This window comes from Thunnus thynnus, chromosome 19, assembly GCF_963924715.1.
Source record: "Thunnus thynnus chromosome 19, fThuThy2.1, whole genome shotgun sequence".
NCBI classification, from domain to species: domain Eukaryota; kingdom Metazoa; phylum Chordata; class Actinopteri; order Scombriformes; family Scombridae; genus Thunnus; species Thunnus thynnus.
The window spans coordinates 17,753,839-17,773,370 of NC_089535.1; the positions used below are offsets into that span (position 1 = coordinate 17,753,839).

Here is a 19,532-nt window from a genome sequence, read left to right on the forward strand (position 1 = left end):
CACTGAATATAGAAGTGGTAAGCTATAAAACTCATACATAATAGAACTGTTTATTACACACTAAAAATATCCAGTAAATAATATAATGTGTTAGTGATACTGACTAATACTAACTTGTGTGCACTAATAATAACACAGACAATGAGAATTTGCATAAGAATATAACAGCAGGTGGCAGAAAGCCCAGCAGAGATAAGACCAGGGAAAATTCTATCAAATCACAGGAGCTTCTTCAGCGTTTCCCAGGTTAGGTGGCTTCTCCCTGGGCTTTTCAGCCCCCCCGACTCAGACTGTGGGTGTAACAGGCTGGCTGGTGGGACTCGCTCCTCCTTCACAGGGGTAACGAGGTTTTTCGAGGACAGACGTCACCGCCGGTACAGGCTGTTTGTCCCACTCTCCCTGGAGAAACAGATATATGATGTTTTTAACATCTGATGTGTTGTTTGGTTGTAAAAACTTTCAAATGATGACAAAATTGGTGGTGTCCTTGATTTTTAGACAGCAGATTTTACTGAAGTAGTTGCACAGTTGTAACAGAATAGTGTATCAAACATAGTCAACATCTTAAAAAATAACTCAAGAACACTTCTTTTTTTATTTTGGCCTTGAAGATATTTTTTGTAGGCAGAGCTGTAAAACTGAAAAGGCTGCTTCCTTCCCTTTTTACCAGGCTCTGTCTCTCAACATTAGTTTGTGTTAAAAGATTCATTTCAGTCCACTTTTATGCAAATTCTTCTGTTAATTTATCACTCAAGTTACACGAATAACCTTGTTTACATTGTGTAGTTTTATTAATGCTTCAAAAATAATTTGCTGTGGTGATTTATGATCAGTTTTTCCACTTATGATGCCGGTGCTGATTATCTGCTCATTTAGTGAGAGTGAGAACATGTGTGCATCTAAAGCTGCAGTCAGATCAAAATTTGTGTGTGGTGTGGCCAAAAGCAGGGGGAGATAGTCAATTCTAAAAGTTGTAAGTTGTTTTATTAAATATTTTCTGTCGTTAAACTCTGCCGCTGCTCTTGCACTCACTGCTGCTTGTATTATTTGCTGGGCTGATATGAAATAACAATATAAAACAATATCTCCCGAATGAGAGGTCCCTAACACACCCAAAACCCTCCCCTCTCAAACTGGCTGGAAACTGGTGAGCAACATTATGTCCTGCATCAAAGTTCAATCAGACTAAACTCTGCAAAGCAAAATAGGCAGGTCACTCTGCCACAGAAATTGAATGTGTCTTGCCTTGTTTAACATAGAAATGAACGGGAAGTCAAATCGGGTCTGACTGCACCATAACACTGGCTATAAGCCTACTGTTGCATTACTTTGAATTTATTTCACGCATGATTGCTTCCTCCAAAATATCTGGAAAGCAGTTGTGGTCAAAGTCTTTAAACTGCCTGCCAGTGGTGGCACTATTAATGGAATCATTTCCAGCCTCTCTAAAGACCCCCATGTTTGTTGATATTAAAATGAAAACTCTCAACAACATTAGCATACATGTGCTGTATTTAGAGATCCAGCAGTACGCTTTGTGAGGTCCTCACTTTTCCTGATCTGGATTTCCCTTCTACATGTCTTGTTTGGCCTGTTCTTTGCTGCTGATTGTTTCCAAACCTAGATCATCTCTGGTCTTTGTGACTCTCCGCCTAGTCGTGCTCTTGATTCTCTGGAATCTGTTTTATGTAGCTGTCCTTGTTTGCACTTGCACAACTGATGTTGCACATCACGGAGAAATCTTTTTCTGACAAAAAAACCTTGAAAGGCCTCCACACAGTCTTCTACTGTAATTGATTTATTCATTCCAATCCGGACACCTTGTGTGTGTGTGTGTGTGTGTGTGTCAGTGTTAAAATTACAAGTTAACAAGCCGTCGGTTCAGCCTGTCAGACTGTACTGTCCAGCTAATGTCTGCTTTTGAACTGGTTTAATTGGTGGCTCGGCAGTCTAGTGTGTGTGTATGTATGTGTGTGAGATTTGGGACTCACAGGAAAGAGTTGTGCAGTCGACTGGTTGCAGTGCATAGAGAAGGGCGCTGTATTATAAAGGGAGTCCAGCACCTCTCCAGTGAATGTGTCCCACTGTAGTTGAGAATACTGCTCTGTCACATCAACCTCACCACACACACACTGGTCATTTTCCTGGAACCTGGAGGGCGGATTGGGTAGAGGGAGGAGAGTGAGAGGTTGAAGGAAAGTCAATAAAAAATTGGGAGGGAGGCGGAGGGAGGTAGAGTGAGACGGAGAAAAGAAAGGGAGAGAGATTGGGGGAAAACAAGCAGTAAGAATCAGTATTGGGAGAACAGTTTCACTTTAAAGGACAAAGCATCTGGTTTTTTCGAGATTAAAAGAAGTAATGTGGTTCCTCGGAGTGAAGGACAAAACGGAGATGGATGAATGTTGAAAACAAAAATTGCTTAGTCACAGGAGATGGGAGAGGAAGATGCAAAACGGAAAAGAGAGAATGAAGGACAAGAGGAACAAGCAAATGATTTTTAGGAGGAGGGGAGAGAGAGATGGTTTGTGCGTGTGCTACCTGTTAATGAAGCTGAAATATTTCTGCAGGTATCCTGCGTCGACATGGCTCTTGCAGAGCTCCAGCTGAGTGCGAGGGTAGTAGTGAATGTAGTTAACACACATTTCCTCCATGATGCCAAAACCTCCCTTAGGAGAGAAAGGGATTTGGAGGGAGATGGGGAAGAAGACAAAGATGTAGTACGGAGGGCAGATGAAGGTATTAAGGGCGGGAGAGATGGGAAGGATCACAAAAATGAAGGAAATATGGTGAGTTTGAAGGAAAAAGATGAAGGAAAGAGAAAGATTAGAGAAGGAATACTCAAGGTTATTCTGTTGTCTTTGCTCAAGGTTAACTTTGGCAATATGAAAATAACACTGTATATTGATAGTGTGACGCTCACCACAGTAGGCTTGCTCCTATCTTCTGTGTTATAAGTACACTTTGTTATAAGGACGTCACCCTGCAGGATCAAGCACAAACACCAGCAGTTTGCCATATTTTAAGTTTAACAAAGAGCACTAAAGATAATTTAAGGTTACTGGCAGAACGTTAATTATTTAGGAGAGGCCGGTGGCCAGTGAGACAGAATGTTGCTTTGTGGAGCACAGCTGCTGCGGTTTTGTTTTGTCTTGTGTGTGTCCCGGGACAGACCGCTGGGAATTTCCCATCACAGCACTGATTTTACAGCCTGTCCCTATTTTCACTCCATTTAAGCATCTTACAGCAGTTGTACAGCAGCAAGGTGTTTTAATTCAACACTTTAAATGCAAGGAGGAAAGAATACATCTGGCACTACCGTTCAGAAGTACTTGGCTCAGCTAGCAGAACAGAAAAATTCTTGTCTGAGTGTAAAATCTGCACATTGGAACCATGTAATAGCCATGGCCTTTGGTCATTTCAAATACAGGCATAGTCATCAACTTTGTACTTACAGGTAAAACATTCACCATTTTCCTTAGAACTCGTATAGTCTATAAAAAAGAGCACAAAAAGAAATACAGTATATTAAAGCAAAACATCAACTCAAAATTTATTTTTATGATTCCAATGTTCTCATATCTGTATTTTTGGACATGAAAACATCCTTAACACTCAAAGTGTGAGGTTGAGATCTGTGATGTGATATTCATCGACGAAATGTTCAGGTCAAAATACGTCCTCAGCACTGGAAAACTAACAAAGTATTTCTACAATATATTTTCCTGTCTAACATCTTAATTTTGTGCAGAGCCGAACATGTTGTGTACGGTAGATTTATTTCAAACACAGCAAGATAAAACACTGGTTGCTCTTGATGCTTTCCTTGGAGGCAGCTTTCATAGTTATTAGCTGTGTGTGAAAGGCTTATTAGCTTTGCTGAGAGTGGTCTGATAAAGTCTTCATATGCCTAATGAGGCTGCAGGGTTGAAACACCACCACACAGGTACACTCAGACTATTCTGCCATCGCCAGCAGCTGGAGATTTTATCGGGCAGTCTAGCAGATGTCCTTCTCTGCTCTGTGTGTGTTACTGTGTGTGTGTGTGTATGTGCCTGCCTCAGGATATTGCGCATAAATAAAACACAACAGATGTGAGCTGCTGTCTCTCAACATTGTTAATGTTGTTGTTTGTCAGTTTTGATGATGAGGGTTGAGTTGAAGGGCAGGAGTCTACTAGATGGAGATTTTGGTGTGCTATACTCGATTCATTGAAGGCCTATAATTTTCTGTAAAATACCGGCGGGTCAGAAAATTTCAGGTGAGGTCAGGTGATCAGTGATTGCCTGGCTATGAAGGTGTTCAATCAAAAGTATTACAAACAAGATATGTCCATTTTTATTATCATCACTTGTAAAAAGGTCATATGGAAATGTTAAGCGTGTATTATGTAAATTATTCCTACAAGAATATGTTAAATAATATGTTAAAGAAGGCTGGTGATATTCTACATTTTTTTACTGTCAGGAAATCCCACAAAAAGACCAAAACCAACAATGAATTGATAGAAGTACTGTCAGTGTAGCCAAGCCTGATTCCTCTGTGCCAAAAACTATTGAAAACATCAGTGAGCCACAGTGTTGCACTGACTGACATCCTCCTTCATTATGAAAAACCTGCGCACTGTAGTTTATAGGGGTCAATGCCACATACACAATCATGCTGCTGTAAATACTCACTAGAGCACCACATGCATATTAATCAACCACTGAAAATAGTGCCCCCCCCAAAAAAAATACACTAATTGTTCTCATGTGAGTAATGTTTTCTGAAAGCTACAATGCCCAGCCGATTAAGGAAATTATTGAGCATTTTTTAAAGAATGAAACAATACATTTGTAAGATGTTTTTATAACCCTAACCGATGGACTTGAGGCTAACACATTGTTGGTTTGGGTCTGTTCATGGGATTTGTTGACAGTAAGAGATATACAGAATTATGCTAGTTATGCGATTTAATATTCTGGCTTTTCATAACCTTTGTAGCACCATTTCTTGAGCCTGCAACTAATTAAAGAGTACGGTACATGCAAAAGAAATTTTGTAATGGATCATTACAAAATGATCAAGCTGTACAGTGCCACTCTCTTTGCCCAATTCTTTAAAAAAAAATCACAAGGCCATTATATTCACTTAAACTGAAATAATGTGGAACACCTTGTCCTAAACTACATAAGCTTTATGTGTATATGGGTCGTGCACAGCGCAATTAAAGACTAATTCTAAAAAGACTTTACTGTAATGAAATGACTTCGGTTGGTTTTTATTTTAAAAGGTGCAGAAGAAGCAGCCAACAGCCAGCTTCAGTCTTCATTTCTCACTTATTTATTGAATCTTTGTCCTCTGGCACACAGCTCAGTGTGATGTGAAGTAAAACTCACTTTTATCTAACCTAATACAATATCAGGCACAATATACACAAGAGGATCTTTGCACCGAGTTCCTCTGGATAAACCGAGCCCTGCTGTCGCTCACCTGGTAGTGTGTGCTGAAGTGCTGGTCCTCCTGTACCACCTCCAGCTCTTTGCCTCCCCTCACCAAAACTGTCCTCACCCCACGCCCCGCCAGGTGGGTGTGCAGCTGGGATGCAAATATATAGATGCCTCCTGGAGGCAAAGCCTTGAAAAACAGGCAGACAGACAGAGAGAGAGACTCAATTTAGGCTCCAAAGATTATTGTGCTCAAGGGACCAAAACTTGAAACAATATGAGCCAGCTCAAATATTTTCTCATCATTCTTGACATTTGAGCATTAGAATCATTAATACTTTGATAAATAAGAGATTTATTGAATACATACAGTCTGGGTACACTTGGAGGAGCAGTACCCACTGAGGTAGAAGGTGTGTTGTTTGGGTGGGATAGCCATGATAGGAGTGTAAACAAGGCCCAGCTCCATGATCCCTGCATCATACCGCCTCAGACTGGGGGTGTAATACAACCGTATCCCTGATGAGTCACTCCGGCCTGCATGAAGAATATCATGGATCATTAATGTATTTTACCTACTGTCAGCTTGCTAGTAGATCATGTTAATATATTCAATACTCAAAACAAATTTAGTATGCATGAATAAATGAATAATACATTTATTTCAGGTGCTATTCATCTCAACAAATTTAAGATTTCTGAGTGAATAATTACAGACAGCAGAGAGATTATAATGTCACTGAATTTCACAGGTGTGATGAGCGTATAATGTGTATGGAACAGAAAAGACTCAAATATGGCAATGTAATAGTCTATACTATCTATAATAAGATATTAAGAGGTGATTTTGGTGATATTTCTGATGTGGGTTTGGGGTTTAATTTGCAATGTCCCCAGTTCAAGGATCTTTGTTGCATTTCTCTCTAATCTCATTTCCTGTCAACTCTCTAATAAGGGTATAAAATGCTCCAAAATACTTAAAAAGAAAATTAAAATCAAGCTAACTGAGCACATCAGTGTTGCTATTATTGGGGTTTGACCTTTAGTGTCAGGGATTGTAAGCTGATCCAAAGCCTTTGCTCTATGTTCAACTGCAATAAAAGTTTTTGAGGAAGAGATAAGATGATATACACAAACGTAACAGAAAACGACGCTAAAACAAGACGGATGTGTAGAGAATTAAAAATAGATGTGTGTGCGTATTCTAAGGTCATATCAGGATAGGGAAAGCAAAGTCTATAGTGAGATCAAAAGGTTTATCTGAATTTTTTTTTAATGAATTACTCTGTTGAAGATAAGCCCGGGGCTCCTCGGGAGAAATACAGAGAATCCTGCTGCTTTTGTGTGTGTAAGAGAAAAAAAAAAGACAGAGTGCATATAGTATGCCGAGGTTCAAGTGTGTGCGTGTGTGTGTGTATGTACCAGATATAAGGAGAGGGTTGTGATAATGGACCTCCAGACGAAGGAACCTTGAGGAACCCGGTCCACCCATAGGCAGCCCTGCATCAGGAGGATAGTAAAAAGCCTGCACGAAAACACACACACACACAATTTATTATTTATTGCACAGCTGTTTTGAAGTAGCAAAGACTCCTCTCCACATATCTTACAGATAATTTAGAGCTGCTGAGTAAAAATGAAGTTTTTGTAACTTATCTGCAAGAGTCATTATTCCTATATTTATTAATATTAAAAAGTTTGAACATCTCCACAATATGCACAACTTGTGGTTTGCTGTTATATTCTGTTAAGAGTTGTATTAGAGATAGTTAAAGATAGCTTAGTGTTTTAGTGGAAGGAACTGAACCATATTCACAAACTTTCATGCACTAAGGTAAATAAGGTAAAGTAAATTTCACATTTTTTGAGGAAGGAGCTAAAAAAACAGATTTTTTTTAGTATACTGTCATTCCATTCAAAGCAGACGTTATTAGAGGATGACAGAAAGAAGTCACTCAGATGTACATTCCTGTGCAAACATGTACCAATTAAAGTGTTGAAAGACATATATCAGGCCTCTTTGGAGTCTTGACAGATGTTTCTTAAACCTCCAGATGAAAAAGTTTTATTTCACAGCAGGATGTTAAAATTCAGTTTCAGACTTCTATCCAATCAATGTCAAACCCGTCCTCCACCCTCTTAAGGATGTGATCCCTTGTCAAAGCGGCATATCTAAGGAATCACTATTATATCAGACTCTTATTCACCTTCTTGTGCATACTGCAAAAATAATAGGTAACCTCTTGTGATAGACTCTACTAGTGTGGCTTTCTACACAAGTTGAAGGGATGTCTACTCACAAACTCCCAACCAGTAGCTGATTTTGTTTTCAATCTATTGACTGAAAGTGAATGATTGTGATACAGAACACAGACCATTTGCTCCAAACAACAAAGTATGTTTGTTCCTTGGTTTGAGCCTTCAAATGTTTTTCAGGCCTTTGTGGATCTATAGTCTGGCTCAAAAAATGTTTATTGATCATTTCTACCCTGAGAAAGGTTGTATTCTCATATGGATGCCCCTTCTGGGAGGCCAGTTGAACTTGAGAGGTATATTTTTTCTTTTTCTTTTTCTTTCACTCCATAGATTCTGAACTGATCTACTTATTATAGCTAAGCCACTTCTAGTGATGCCGTTTGTAATGCAAGAAAGATTTTTTTTCATTTGATCTTGCTCTCACGTCATAACAGTAAAATCCTTAGAGATTTGCTTTCTCTTCTCTCCTCTCTCTCTCCTACACACACACACACACACAAACACATCTCTTTTTCTGGCACTGCCCTCTCTCCTCGCTTTCTGACAGTGTCATACATTATTGTTTTTATCCTCTTCCAAACTTCCTGGACTCTCTTTTCCTTCTTTCTCTCTTGTTTTGTGTTTTTTTTTTTTTTTTTTGCAAGGCAGCATTTCCCTTCTGATGTGGTGCCGTGGAGAATTAAACAACACTATTAAGAGGTGATGAAAGAGCCCTGAATATTTCCCACCTAATCTTGTCCTCACAGCTCAAAGAAGGCACCCTGCTTGTTTTTGTTTGGCTGGCTGTGTTACAGTGGGGAGCAGAGCAGAGAAATATGGTGACAGGTTCACCGTTGCCTGTCCTCTTTGCTTTATGTGACCAGCCGGCTGCTTGCTTGCTTCGTCAGCCAGCCAGTTGGTAGTCATAGTATGTTTCTTGGCTGACTTATAGGATAGGTTCACAAATTTTCAAGTCTGTCTTCAAACAATAGTCAGGTGCCAAATTAATATTGAAACTGTTTTTCTTGCTGTAATCATTGTCCTGTTCATACTGGCCATTAAGAGATCCCATCATAATGCACTTTCAGTGTAAGTGATGGGGACAAAATTCCCCATCATTTACATTGTAAACTCGTTTGGAGGGGATCTCTTAATGGCCAGTTTTAGCAAGAGGAATGATTACAGTGAGCATAACCTCTTTCAGTGTTCATAAGGGCACCAGACTATTGTCTAAAACAGACTTGAAAAATTGTGAACCTATCCTTTTAATGCTAGAAGAATGACTGACTGACTAGCTAGTTGACTAGTTCATATGACACAACAGGTGCACTAAAGTTCAATTGAGGGCTCCTTCTAGCTCTGGTATCTCCTGAAGGGAAATTTCTGGTTCTTGCTCTTTAGCTGCTAAATGCTCCACAATGGTCACAAGCAAGCTAATCGCTAACTTTGTCTGTACTGGGCAAGTAGTGTATCAGATTTTTTTCTTGCTGAAAACAGCTGCTGAGGTTGATAAAAGAAGTTAAAAGGTTACATAGATCTGAGGGAAACTTTATAGTCTGGTGATAATTATCAGTGGGTTTTGTCAATTTGATCAATTGTAAATATAAAAAGAGAAGCAAAAAGTTGTTCGATTTTAAATACACATGGAGTCTCATATTACACCAATCTGTCTGTAAAATAATCATCAAGTTGCATAAAACTCCAGTTGATATAACCATCCAGCAGTAGCTGTGAGCTCTGACTGGTTAGATAACTTGCTAATTGTCAGATTAGTAGTGAACAGAACTCTCCATGCGCAGCCAGTATTTTCAATCAGGTGCTGGTCAGTTACAGGAACATCTTAGGTGAAGATCAAAGTCAACCACCGTACACTGAATTTACTTTACTGTGACTTTATTAGGAACAAACAACATGTTTCACCTGTAGCTTCTTCAGGTTCACTCAGCCTGTCAGATTAGTAGGTTGAATTAGAATATCTGCCATGATGAAACCTTTTGTGCCTCTTCCTAAGCTCTAAACATACATACTGTACATGCACATGGTTTTCATCGGTGTTCCGGTGTGTGTATTTGAAAGTCCATGTAAGCGAGTGTATGAAATTTTGCATGTGCGTGTGCTTCCCACGCACGGACTGTCTCCAAGCTCTTAATAGACGTGTGCTGCGTGTGGGATCATCTTTACAGGTTTTCTGTTCACATTTCTAGGCTTGGATATTACTCCAGTAGGAGTTTTTTGTTTATCTCTTATAATAGGTACAAGTACTGGACCGAAACCAAGCTTTATTCCAACTTTCTCTTTCAATTAGTTCTTTCAATTACTCAAAAACTTGAGTATGTATAAGTTTATTCTTCTTAATTGACTGTGTGTGTGTGTTTGTGTAGGTGGATGATTCGAGTTTTGAGAATATTTTTACTGCACAGTTTTTGTTTTTTGTGAATAGTCAGTGGAGAGTTCCCACTGGTGTAAAATTAAGAGAATGTGTGTGCTGGTGTCTGTTTCCCATCATACCTCAGCACCCATAGCCCACGCAGCAAGGACATGGCGGCAGGAGTTGAGCTTGCCTGGTTTCATCTTGTCATCACAGGAGCCGCTGTACTCTGGAACATTGCGGACATCCGGAGAACATTCAAAGACCTCTATGTGGTGCACGATGGCCTCGTTACCTGTAGTTATCACTGACTCATACTGACAGAAACACAGAGAGAGAAAAAGAAAAAAAAAAAAGAAGTTTTATGTGTTTCTATTGCTAACAGCTGTGGAAATAGTGCTACCTCAGATAGGTATGTAAATGAAAACATCAGCACATATATTGCTTTGATTTACGTTTCTTATTTCTAACCATGACAATGCAGCTGTTGTTTTGTTTGGCTCGGCTGGTAAACAAGGAGCAATAATAGCTGCCTGTGCACAATCTCCATCTCAAACACCCACTCTGCTGTTTGCAAATAAACTCTGTGTAAGGGTTTCCATTTTTAGAGGCGTTTATACCATAACAATGTGATTCTTGGGCATGTTTTCCGGCAGCTTCCGGATAAAGCACCAGTAGGTGGTCTCTTGATTTGGGATGGTGACATTTGGCGCCACAACCTCCAGCGTCTGCACATCTGGTGGCAGGGTGGGCGACGGCGTGTCGGGGCGTAGCATCAGCACTCTCTGCACACCTGTGTGGATCCGGGACAGGTTGAGCTGCTCCAGTGAGGTGAGCGGTTGATCCAAGAATCCATAGATGACGTGCACAGTTCCCTCCTGACCAATCAAAAGCAATCAGAGAAAAAAGGATGTTTGATGGCTTCACTGCAGAACATGAACAGCTGACGTGTGTATTTCAAATTAATCGTCTCTCATGATTATTATTTGGCTGAAATGCTCACTAAAGCAAACACAGAGAACTTTTCATTATGTTGTCATAGTGATGAGTATGGTGGTTTTGTGTCTGCAACTTAGAGGCCTAACGTGGTACCATGGAAACCATAATTATTATAGTGAATGCTCCAGTAGATATTGTGCTTATCATTCCAACTTCCTGAGTATTTTAAGTCCACCTAGAAACTAACACATTCGGTTAAAATACACTGTATCATTCTTTGGGTTACAGACATGCATTCAAACACCATCGTTCCCTCATCCCTCCCATGTTGTCTTCTTCTTCTCCTCGCCACCTGTTAACTGTCAAGTTCAGTCTGTTCAAGATTGACAGATGTTTTTTTTTGGCTTGTGGCCACATGAGACATATGGAGCGTGACAAGTGTGTTTGCCCTTTACATTTGCTCTGGTAGGGTGGTGAGATAACATGAATGTACGTGGAGAAAAAAATCCTGCTGTAAATCAGTTAAACATTATGTGTGCAACAGCTTTAATACAGGATAGTGAAGTTCAAAGTGCTTTACGGGTGAAAAATGAATAAGATAGTAAAGTTTAAAGGTCTAATTCCTCGCTGTAGGATCAAGGATGTCCTGCACACCATTCTTAACATTTAGGAGTCTTCAGTAATAGGTGTGGTGGGTCAACAAATACAATGCCATGTTTGCTCTGGCCCTGCTCATGTGTAAATGGTTTACACCGCTGATGTGTAAAAATGGTGGTCACACTATTTCAACTGTGTGAACCCGCCTGTGGTACTTAAAATAACTTGTTGCCATGAATTCCTTGAGAAAACTTATCAAATTTCTGCAATTAGTTGCTAAAGAATCTTGCAGAATTTTGTACAGACATTCATGAACCCCAGAGGCTGAAGCCTGATTGACTTCGGTGTTCCCCTCAGTTTTCCTTTAGTGCCACTATGAGGTTGACATTTCTGGTTTTAGTGAAACTATTTTGACAGATATTTGATGGATTAAGATATATTATGAAAATGACCACATTCCAAGGTGACACCCTTTTCATTCCAATGAAAGCTGCTCATTCGCACTCGAGTTGTGCAGGGATGACTGTTACCTTGAAAAAAATGTATTCAACCTTTTCGAGACATTCCTTTTGTAATGATTGCGTACTGTATATGGGAAAAAGTCTTTTTGAGCCAGCGTGTGTCATGTAATTAATCAATACTACAAAACTACACTACAATACTACACTAATACTAAGTGTGGCCACTAGGTCAAAATCACCTATCAAGCAAGAGGATACCAAATTTCTCTAAGCAGTACACATTGCAAAAATGAACCAACCAATAGTATAGAGTTCAATTTCCGTTAACAAGTCCAAAAATCATTTATATTCATATTCACGCTCTGAAATTGTTTTATGAAAACTAATAGACCCACATTCTGCTCCCCTGACATGTAGACACACACATATACAGTGAAAGTAAGGCTTTACACACCTCTATGAGGTAGTCTCTGGGATCACATGTACTGAATGGTCTTTTAAAGAGCAGGTAGAAGCCATCAGGCTTCTGCGTGGCTTCGATCAACTCGTAGTCTTGTTGGCTGTCCAGTGAGACGTTACCCTCACTGTCACTCCATGCATCCTGAAGGAGAGGACACACACACACACACACACACACACACACACACACGGAATAATTGAGACAAGTCCAAATAATGAATAAAATCATATAAATAAACACACTGCATAAACAAAAATGGACAGCACTTTCTTAAACGAGGATCAGTTAACAGAAACAACTCATTTCCATTTTAAAATATGTATAAATGATGAGGTCGGGCGTAGCAGAGCTGCAATCGCCAAGTGAAATTCATTATTAAATCTTTGCTGAATAAATCTCAGGGGAGCTCAATATCGCTGCAGTAGTATACTCTCCAAACCAGGTTGGAGATTATACTACATGTGGTACTAAAAATTTCAAACTATAGCAAAAAGTAAACATGGTCGTTGAATTTTGCAGGAAAATGTCGGAAAACAAAACTCAAATGTCAAAATGTCACTGATCAAATAAATGTCACCATTTAGACACAAACATAATTTTACACATATCATATTTTATCACAACATGGTTGCTTTGATAGAGATGTTTCACTGGGGATTATGATCCAATAAATAAAAAGAAATCATTGAGACTGCGGCTGTTGGTGTTGTGAAACCTTTCACAACTCAGTATACAAGACTCTACCTCTCTGCCAGGAGGCTTTGCAACAGCTCAGTCTATCTGCTGCTGTTATGTTTCTCACATTCATATCTGTCCAGAATAGCACCTAAGATCTCTCTCTTTATTTCTGTCTCCATCTCTGTCACTCTTATATAACTGTTCTGCACAAACAGCAAAGATTTTGAAGCCAACAATTTTTGAAAATATATACAGTATATATAAATCTAAAAAAAAAAATATGGGCAATATACAGTATGTGTTGTGTGAGATGGTTAAGTGCTTCAAGTCCTTCACCTGACTGAAGAAAGGAAAGAATATGAGAAATAAAAAGTCTTCTGTCCTTTCATTTCTAGTATGATTTGATGAGACAAAATCTTAAAATTCAAAGCCCCATGTTCCAATTTGAATACATCAATTTAAAAAGGGAGTGTGATGTTGAAGTGTTGGTGTGTGTGTGTGTGTGTGTGTGTGTGTGTGTGAGAGAGAGAGAGTGTGAGTGAGTGTGAAAGAGAGAAGCGTGGCACAGCAGTGACCTTTCCTCTGCTGGTAATTTTGCCCTCCTGAGGGATGAGAGACAGATGGAACAAGAGGAGAAAGAGCGCGGGATAGCAGGGAGGAGATCAATTTAACATGAAAATTCTTAACAATGATGTCATTGCTACATTATGAACATTTGATTTTAAACTGCCAGGACATAGTTTACTGGGGATTTAGGGAAATAAATGGTCAGAAAAACAAAGCTGAGTTTAGAAATGAGGTAGAAAATCAAAGTACTGTACTATACAGCACTTATTAAAAAAATTCTTGGCTTGTGCATACTTTGTCATCTAATTACATTAAATTTAGTCACATTGAGTTTAATTATGAAGCAACAATATGGACTAAACTGAAATCAATCCATATACCCAAATCCAGAATTATAAATTGATTATCATAATATAAGTAGTCTAAGAGGATTAACCTCAAAGGTAATTTGAGTCTTACTGATCTAACTTAATGAGCCATGCCTCAGGGTGGATTGGCACACTGATAATACTAACACATGCACACAAACGTAAGTATGTTGGCACTAATGAGACACGATTATGTGTTCCTTCTCATCCCTCCTGAAACTGCACCGTTCAGTAGTCTTCATGTTTGTGCCTGGAGAGTGGCCTCTGGAGTCCTGCATGCTCCCTCTGGCCTCTGATCAAATCACAGCCGAAATTCACTGCAGAAATTTCCTCTCTGTGTTTTGTCTCTGCTGAATAAGACCAAAAAAAAAACTTTAAAAATGAAAAAAAAGATGAAAAAGACCCCTGGTAGAACTATTACAATAGTCCCTAGTGCAACCATGTAAAGCTTTATAACTTTTTAATTCATTAAGATTTTTCCCATTTTTTTTCTTTGACATTTTTGTCAGTTCATATTGCAGTTAATGTAAAATGAGATTTATATTGTAGATCGACCTAATTTACTGATGTTTTCTGTATAATGGAAATAATTGTACTGATTGGAAAACTATTTAAAATGTCCTATTTTTTCTATTTATTGCTGAGGAACTAGTTAACACTGCACACATTGTCTGCAGCTTTGAGTCACTGTTCATCATGGCGGAGGGATACGCCTTTGGAAAAAAAAGACAATGAAGTTATACACAATATTTTGGCTGCTATTACAAGTTAAACTAAAGAAGCTGTATAAGAGACAAACAGTTATCTCCTTATTTGCTCACAGCTTTGGCTATATTTATGTAAATTGTTAATATGTCTGGCATCCACGGTAGCCTATGAACAACCTTTACAGATTTTGGTAGATACACAGTCTCAGTCCTTATATTAATAATGTGACGCTCACAGACAAAGAAAAGGAAAATTAGAAAATAAGAAGAAAAATGTTTTTCTACAGAGAATGAATCTGGATTGACACTGGATCCTTTTATAACTGCATTGAATTGCTGTAGTATTCAACCTGCGTATGGTTTCTCATTAATATTTCTACATTTAGCATATCACAATAGTAAAACAATGGACAAAAATGCAAATGAAATAGAAGGTAAATTAGGTTTTTCAAGCAAGATTAATTATTTTTTAGAAAAATTATCAGGAAAATTCAGAGAAAAAAATCTGAGTTAGATTTCTTAAAAAGGCTTGTGTGTGACAACAAATGAAAATGAGGCATTGTACATCTTAATCAGCGCAGGATTCAATTTTGATATGCTAATATCTGCTAATGATCCCCCAATGAACTTCAGCTATTAGTGCAGTTTGAGTGATTTCCAATTAGCAGGGGCCGATAACATCCTTTGTGACTATGTGATCATGAGCCAAGCCGTCCACCAGCTCCTCATGCAAAAACACCAATCTCACGCCCCAGGGACCACAGACAAATGAACAACACCAAGAAAGAGGGAAACCGCCACTCCTTAAGGATTCTCATGTAATTCCCATACGTTTATGAGTCTTACAAGCAAAAAATGGGAAGTGAGAATGAGAAAGAAGATGGTTTGAGTTTTAGAAACCTGCTTGCTATCCTCACTTTTTTAGAGGTAAGCCATGCCCTGTCTCAATCATATAACATAGATCCCCATTGCTTACCCCAAAGAAGCTCTTGGTTCCAGAATCCCACAGCACCACCAGGTCAGCGTTGGTCAGCTCCCCACGGTCAGACATACCCAGGACCACGCCACGTCTCAGCTCTGCGACCCTCAGCTCCATGTACACCTCCTGTTCGGCGTAGCTGATGTTCCAGGCCAGCTGGAGCTCCCCCCGTGGGTCAAGTGGCACACGGAAGGGCATGGGGAGAGGCGGGAGAGGGCTGGAGGGTGTTGATTTAAGGCTAGACACTTCAACAGCAGTGGAAGGCGCCTGGTACGAAGACACCAGGATGACCATCAGGGTAGCCAAGGCAGTGAAGTACATGATGGTGACGTCCTGAAGGCGAAGGTTTTTATTGAAGATCCTCATAGTCCAAAAAGATGGATCTCAATCTGCTGAATTTGTGTTTGTATGTTGGTTTTAGTGACTACCTTTTCACCCCTATTTTGTCCTTCAGTCTTGCTCAGTCTCTTCAGCTAAAGTTGATTTGAAGTTCAATCCAAAAAAGTTGTGAGGACAGTTTTTCTCCAGTGTTGTAACAATGCTGTAGTTCTATATGAGGAGTAACTCTCTAAACGCTCACTAGTTTCGTTTTGCCTTGTCAGCTCGGCTCTCTTTACTGGCCACAGAAGACTCACTATCGCTCTTGCACCAGTCAGGTGAGGTTGTTTTTTCTCTTCTTCCTGAGTTTTCTTTCCTCTCAGGCCCTCATTTGCTGAAAAAGTTAAACTTTCTCCTGACTATCACCAACTTTCCAGACTTAAGGTGTCTCTGGTTCCAAGTACTTGTGGGTTTTGTCTCTTTCCTCTGAGCAACTGCTTTGTCTCTCTCTCCGTCTCATCCCCCCTCCCTGGTTTTTAAGAGACTCCTCCCTTGTGAGTTGCCTGTTTTTATCCGCCCTAATGGTATTACATTTGTTGAGGAAAATTGGATTGTATTCTTTAAGCCCTGGGGTCAACCATGATTCTGCACATCTGCCAGTCCCTAATTGATCCAAATTCAACCATGGACATTATCAACAACAATCGGCTTCGACTAACAAAACTTTATTGCTCTCTCCATCTCTGTCTTTTTTGCTTTGGCAATCATGTGTCATACATTTCCTGACATAAAGTATTTCACGCACCATGCCTCTCACCTGGCTTTTTGGGTATGTGATTCAAAGCAGATTTAGGGGGAAGCGAACACTTGTGGAAGCGTAAACAAGGCATTAATGCATTAGTCCTTAAGCCCTCACCTAAGGCTACAAAAGACCTAATCAAACTGTCAATTACGGGTTTCAAAAGCAAGACGGACACTTTCAAGTTGCTTTAAAAGGTTAGTGAAGCCCCTGTGGAAATGTATGTGTGCGCTTGTGTCCGTCTGTTTGTTTGCATTTGGTGAGAAACATGTGAGTAACAGTGGACAGATAGAAGATAAACTGTTCTCTAGTCGGTCCCCACCTTCTGTGCACATTTGAGAATAAATACAGTATAAAAATATAGCAAATAGAGAGCTTGACAGAAGTGATGAATTACAATGAGAGAACACAATGTCAAAGAAAGAACTGTAGAAATCAGAATGACGTAAAATAAAGTTTGAAAGGCACCAACACCACTTGGGGGTTTTGCCAACTTAGCTCGACCAGCCATGAAACCTTCAGTATTATGTCATCAAACAGGGTGGAGTCCTCTTGGCAGCATTTTCCAAACTGGTCATCTAGCTCCAGTTTTTTGCATTGCTGACAATATGCATTCTGCTGAATAATCCATATACAGTGTATCTGATCATAATAAAGTTTATTTGTGTAATCGTAGTCACAGAATGCTTTACATACAGCAGACAATAAAATACAGGAATAAATATATCATGTATAACACAAGCATGTGCTATGGACAGCCAACACTTTTAATTCCAACTTTAGCAAGTAATTTCACTGATGAGGTCCTCTGCTCTACTTGAGGAAGTGCTAATAAGTCAGTGGAGACCTTGGTTGGACCGAAACCCTGCAAACTATTGGCCCTCCATTGCACATAGGTGACCAACTCTGTTAAAGAACATATCAAGACATCAAGCATAAAAACTTAAATGCCAGTAAATACAGTAAATACAGTTTTAAGAAGTTATTTAAAGGAAGATAGTGATTTGAGTTATGGAAATAGTCAAAACGTTTCTGTCTGAGGCTGCACACAGGAAGAGCATTGTGGGTTAACAGCTCAAAAGATGTTTATTGTGTTTAATTGCTCTTTAAAGTAATCAGGACAGAGATAAATAAGGCACAGATTGCCAGTTTACAGGGAAGGCAACCTCATTTTGTGCATTAGTCAAATCTCACTCTATGTCCTGTTCTATAAGGATGATTCAATAAATTTCAAGGTCCCTTGAATTCCGGGGAGAGTTCGTCATCAAACGTGCTGTAGGGTGAATGCAAAGTCTGCATGTGTTGGATTAAATTTTGTACATGACGTCAAACCATTTCAATCCTTTTCCGGAATAGGCTCATATATAAAGAAAGCTTTGGATCTGTGCAGAAAACAGAGATCAGGACAGAAAGACCCGGACTGGTATCGTGTTGGTTAATGTAATAAAGACGGTTTGTCCCTGAGGCAAACAGAGATCTGCGTGGCCTTCTGATGTCTCTGGCCTACACACGAAGCTCAATAACCTTCTCTCTTTCTCTGTGTCTGTACAATAATTGTTTCTTTTCATCTTTTACACCATCACACTTCTACTTCTCTCCTCAGTCTGTTTTTCCCCTGTCACACTGCTCTCTGTTGCTCTTGCTGATCACCCCCTCATATTCTCTCCCTGCCTTCTCATTTCTTTTACATGCACACTTATCTTTTTGCTGCCACTAGTGATGTGTCAGCAGACACAAACGAGACGAGACGCCGTAAAGTCGACAGTGCACCGGAGGGAAAGAGAGAGAGGGATAGAATGGGGGGGCGAGGGGGGAATGGGTGAGGAAGAACAGATTTAGGGAGAGAACGACAATCCTTTTTGCATGTGTGTAATCATGTCTGTGTGTGTGGGTGTGTTTATGCAAAGAGCCTGAGGGTCTATCTGACATTATCCTGCCTAGAACAATCCAGATATTGCCCCCAAAACTTTCCCATCATGCACTGCTTTCAGTTTGGGACAAGCACATGCATGGACACACAGATGCCAAAATAATAAGGAATCTATGTGACAAATGATCCATAGCTTGTGAACATAGTCTTAGGTTTTGTGATTAATGTTACTGTATTGTATTATATGTTTTTATTTTGCATTTAGGGTCTGATTGCATTACATTATATGTGTAATATCACAAAATACTATGTAGCCTAATAGTTCTGTAACTTGTTCATCTTTTATCATCAAAACTTTATCATCATGTTGATTGAGCTTGTTTCTCTTGTATTCATCACACTTCTATGTCTATGTCATGTCACCTGTCACCTCCAATTAAGTAAGCAGACTTCCTTATATGTCCAGAGATACAGAAACCAACCAGTAATTATGCAGGAATAATGTAACACAACATGGCTTCAGGCTTTCCGTCAGTTCATTTACTTTCATTTGGCTTTATTTAGGAATATACACCATGTGAGCACATTATAAAAGTCTTAAATCTGGGTTTTATACGGAGCACCTCTACAAGGCTGTTCTATGACATCAGGTAAAAATGCAGGATTTGTCTTTGTTGATATTGACTGAAGTGCTGCAAATTCCTTACACATTTTAAAATAATCAAATTACCAATACTAATTGACAAGCAGTAAAGATGTT

General features: G+C 39.4%; 1 protein-coding gene across 1 annotated transcript; it reads right to left on the bottom strand.

Moving 5' to 3' along the window:
* Nucleotides 1-109: 109 nt before the first annotated feature.
* dbh (dopamine beta-hydroxylase (dopamine beta-monooxygenase)) lies at nt 110-19,499 on the bottom strand. The gene is made up of 12 exons (XM_067573622.1): nt 15,783-19,499; nt 12,481-12,627; nt 10,650-10,907; nt 10,170-10,346; nt 6,849-6,951; nt 5,797-5,963; nt 5,473-5,616; nt 3,453-3,491; nt 2,921-2,980; nt 2,539-2,666; nt 1,992-2,151; nt 110-399 (listed from the first exon to the last, which is right to left on the bottom strand). The coding sequence occupies exons 1-12, from the start codon at nt 16,149-16,151 to the stop codon at nt 286-288; spliced, it is 1,866 nt and encodes a 621-aa protein (XP_067429723.1). The 5' UTR covers nt 16,152-19,499; the 3' UTR covers nt 110-285.
* Between the last annotated feature and the right edge of the window lie 33 nt (nt 19,500-19,532).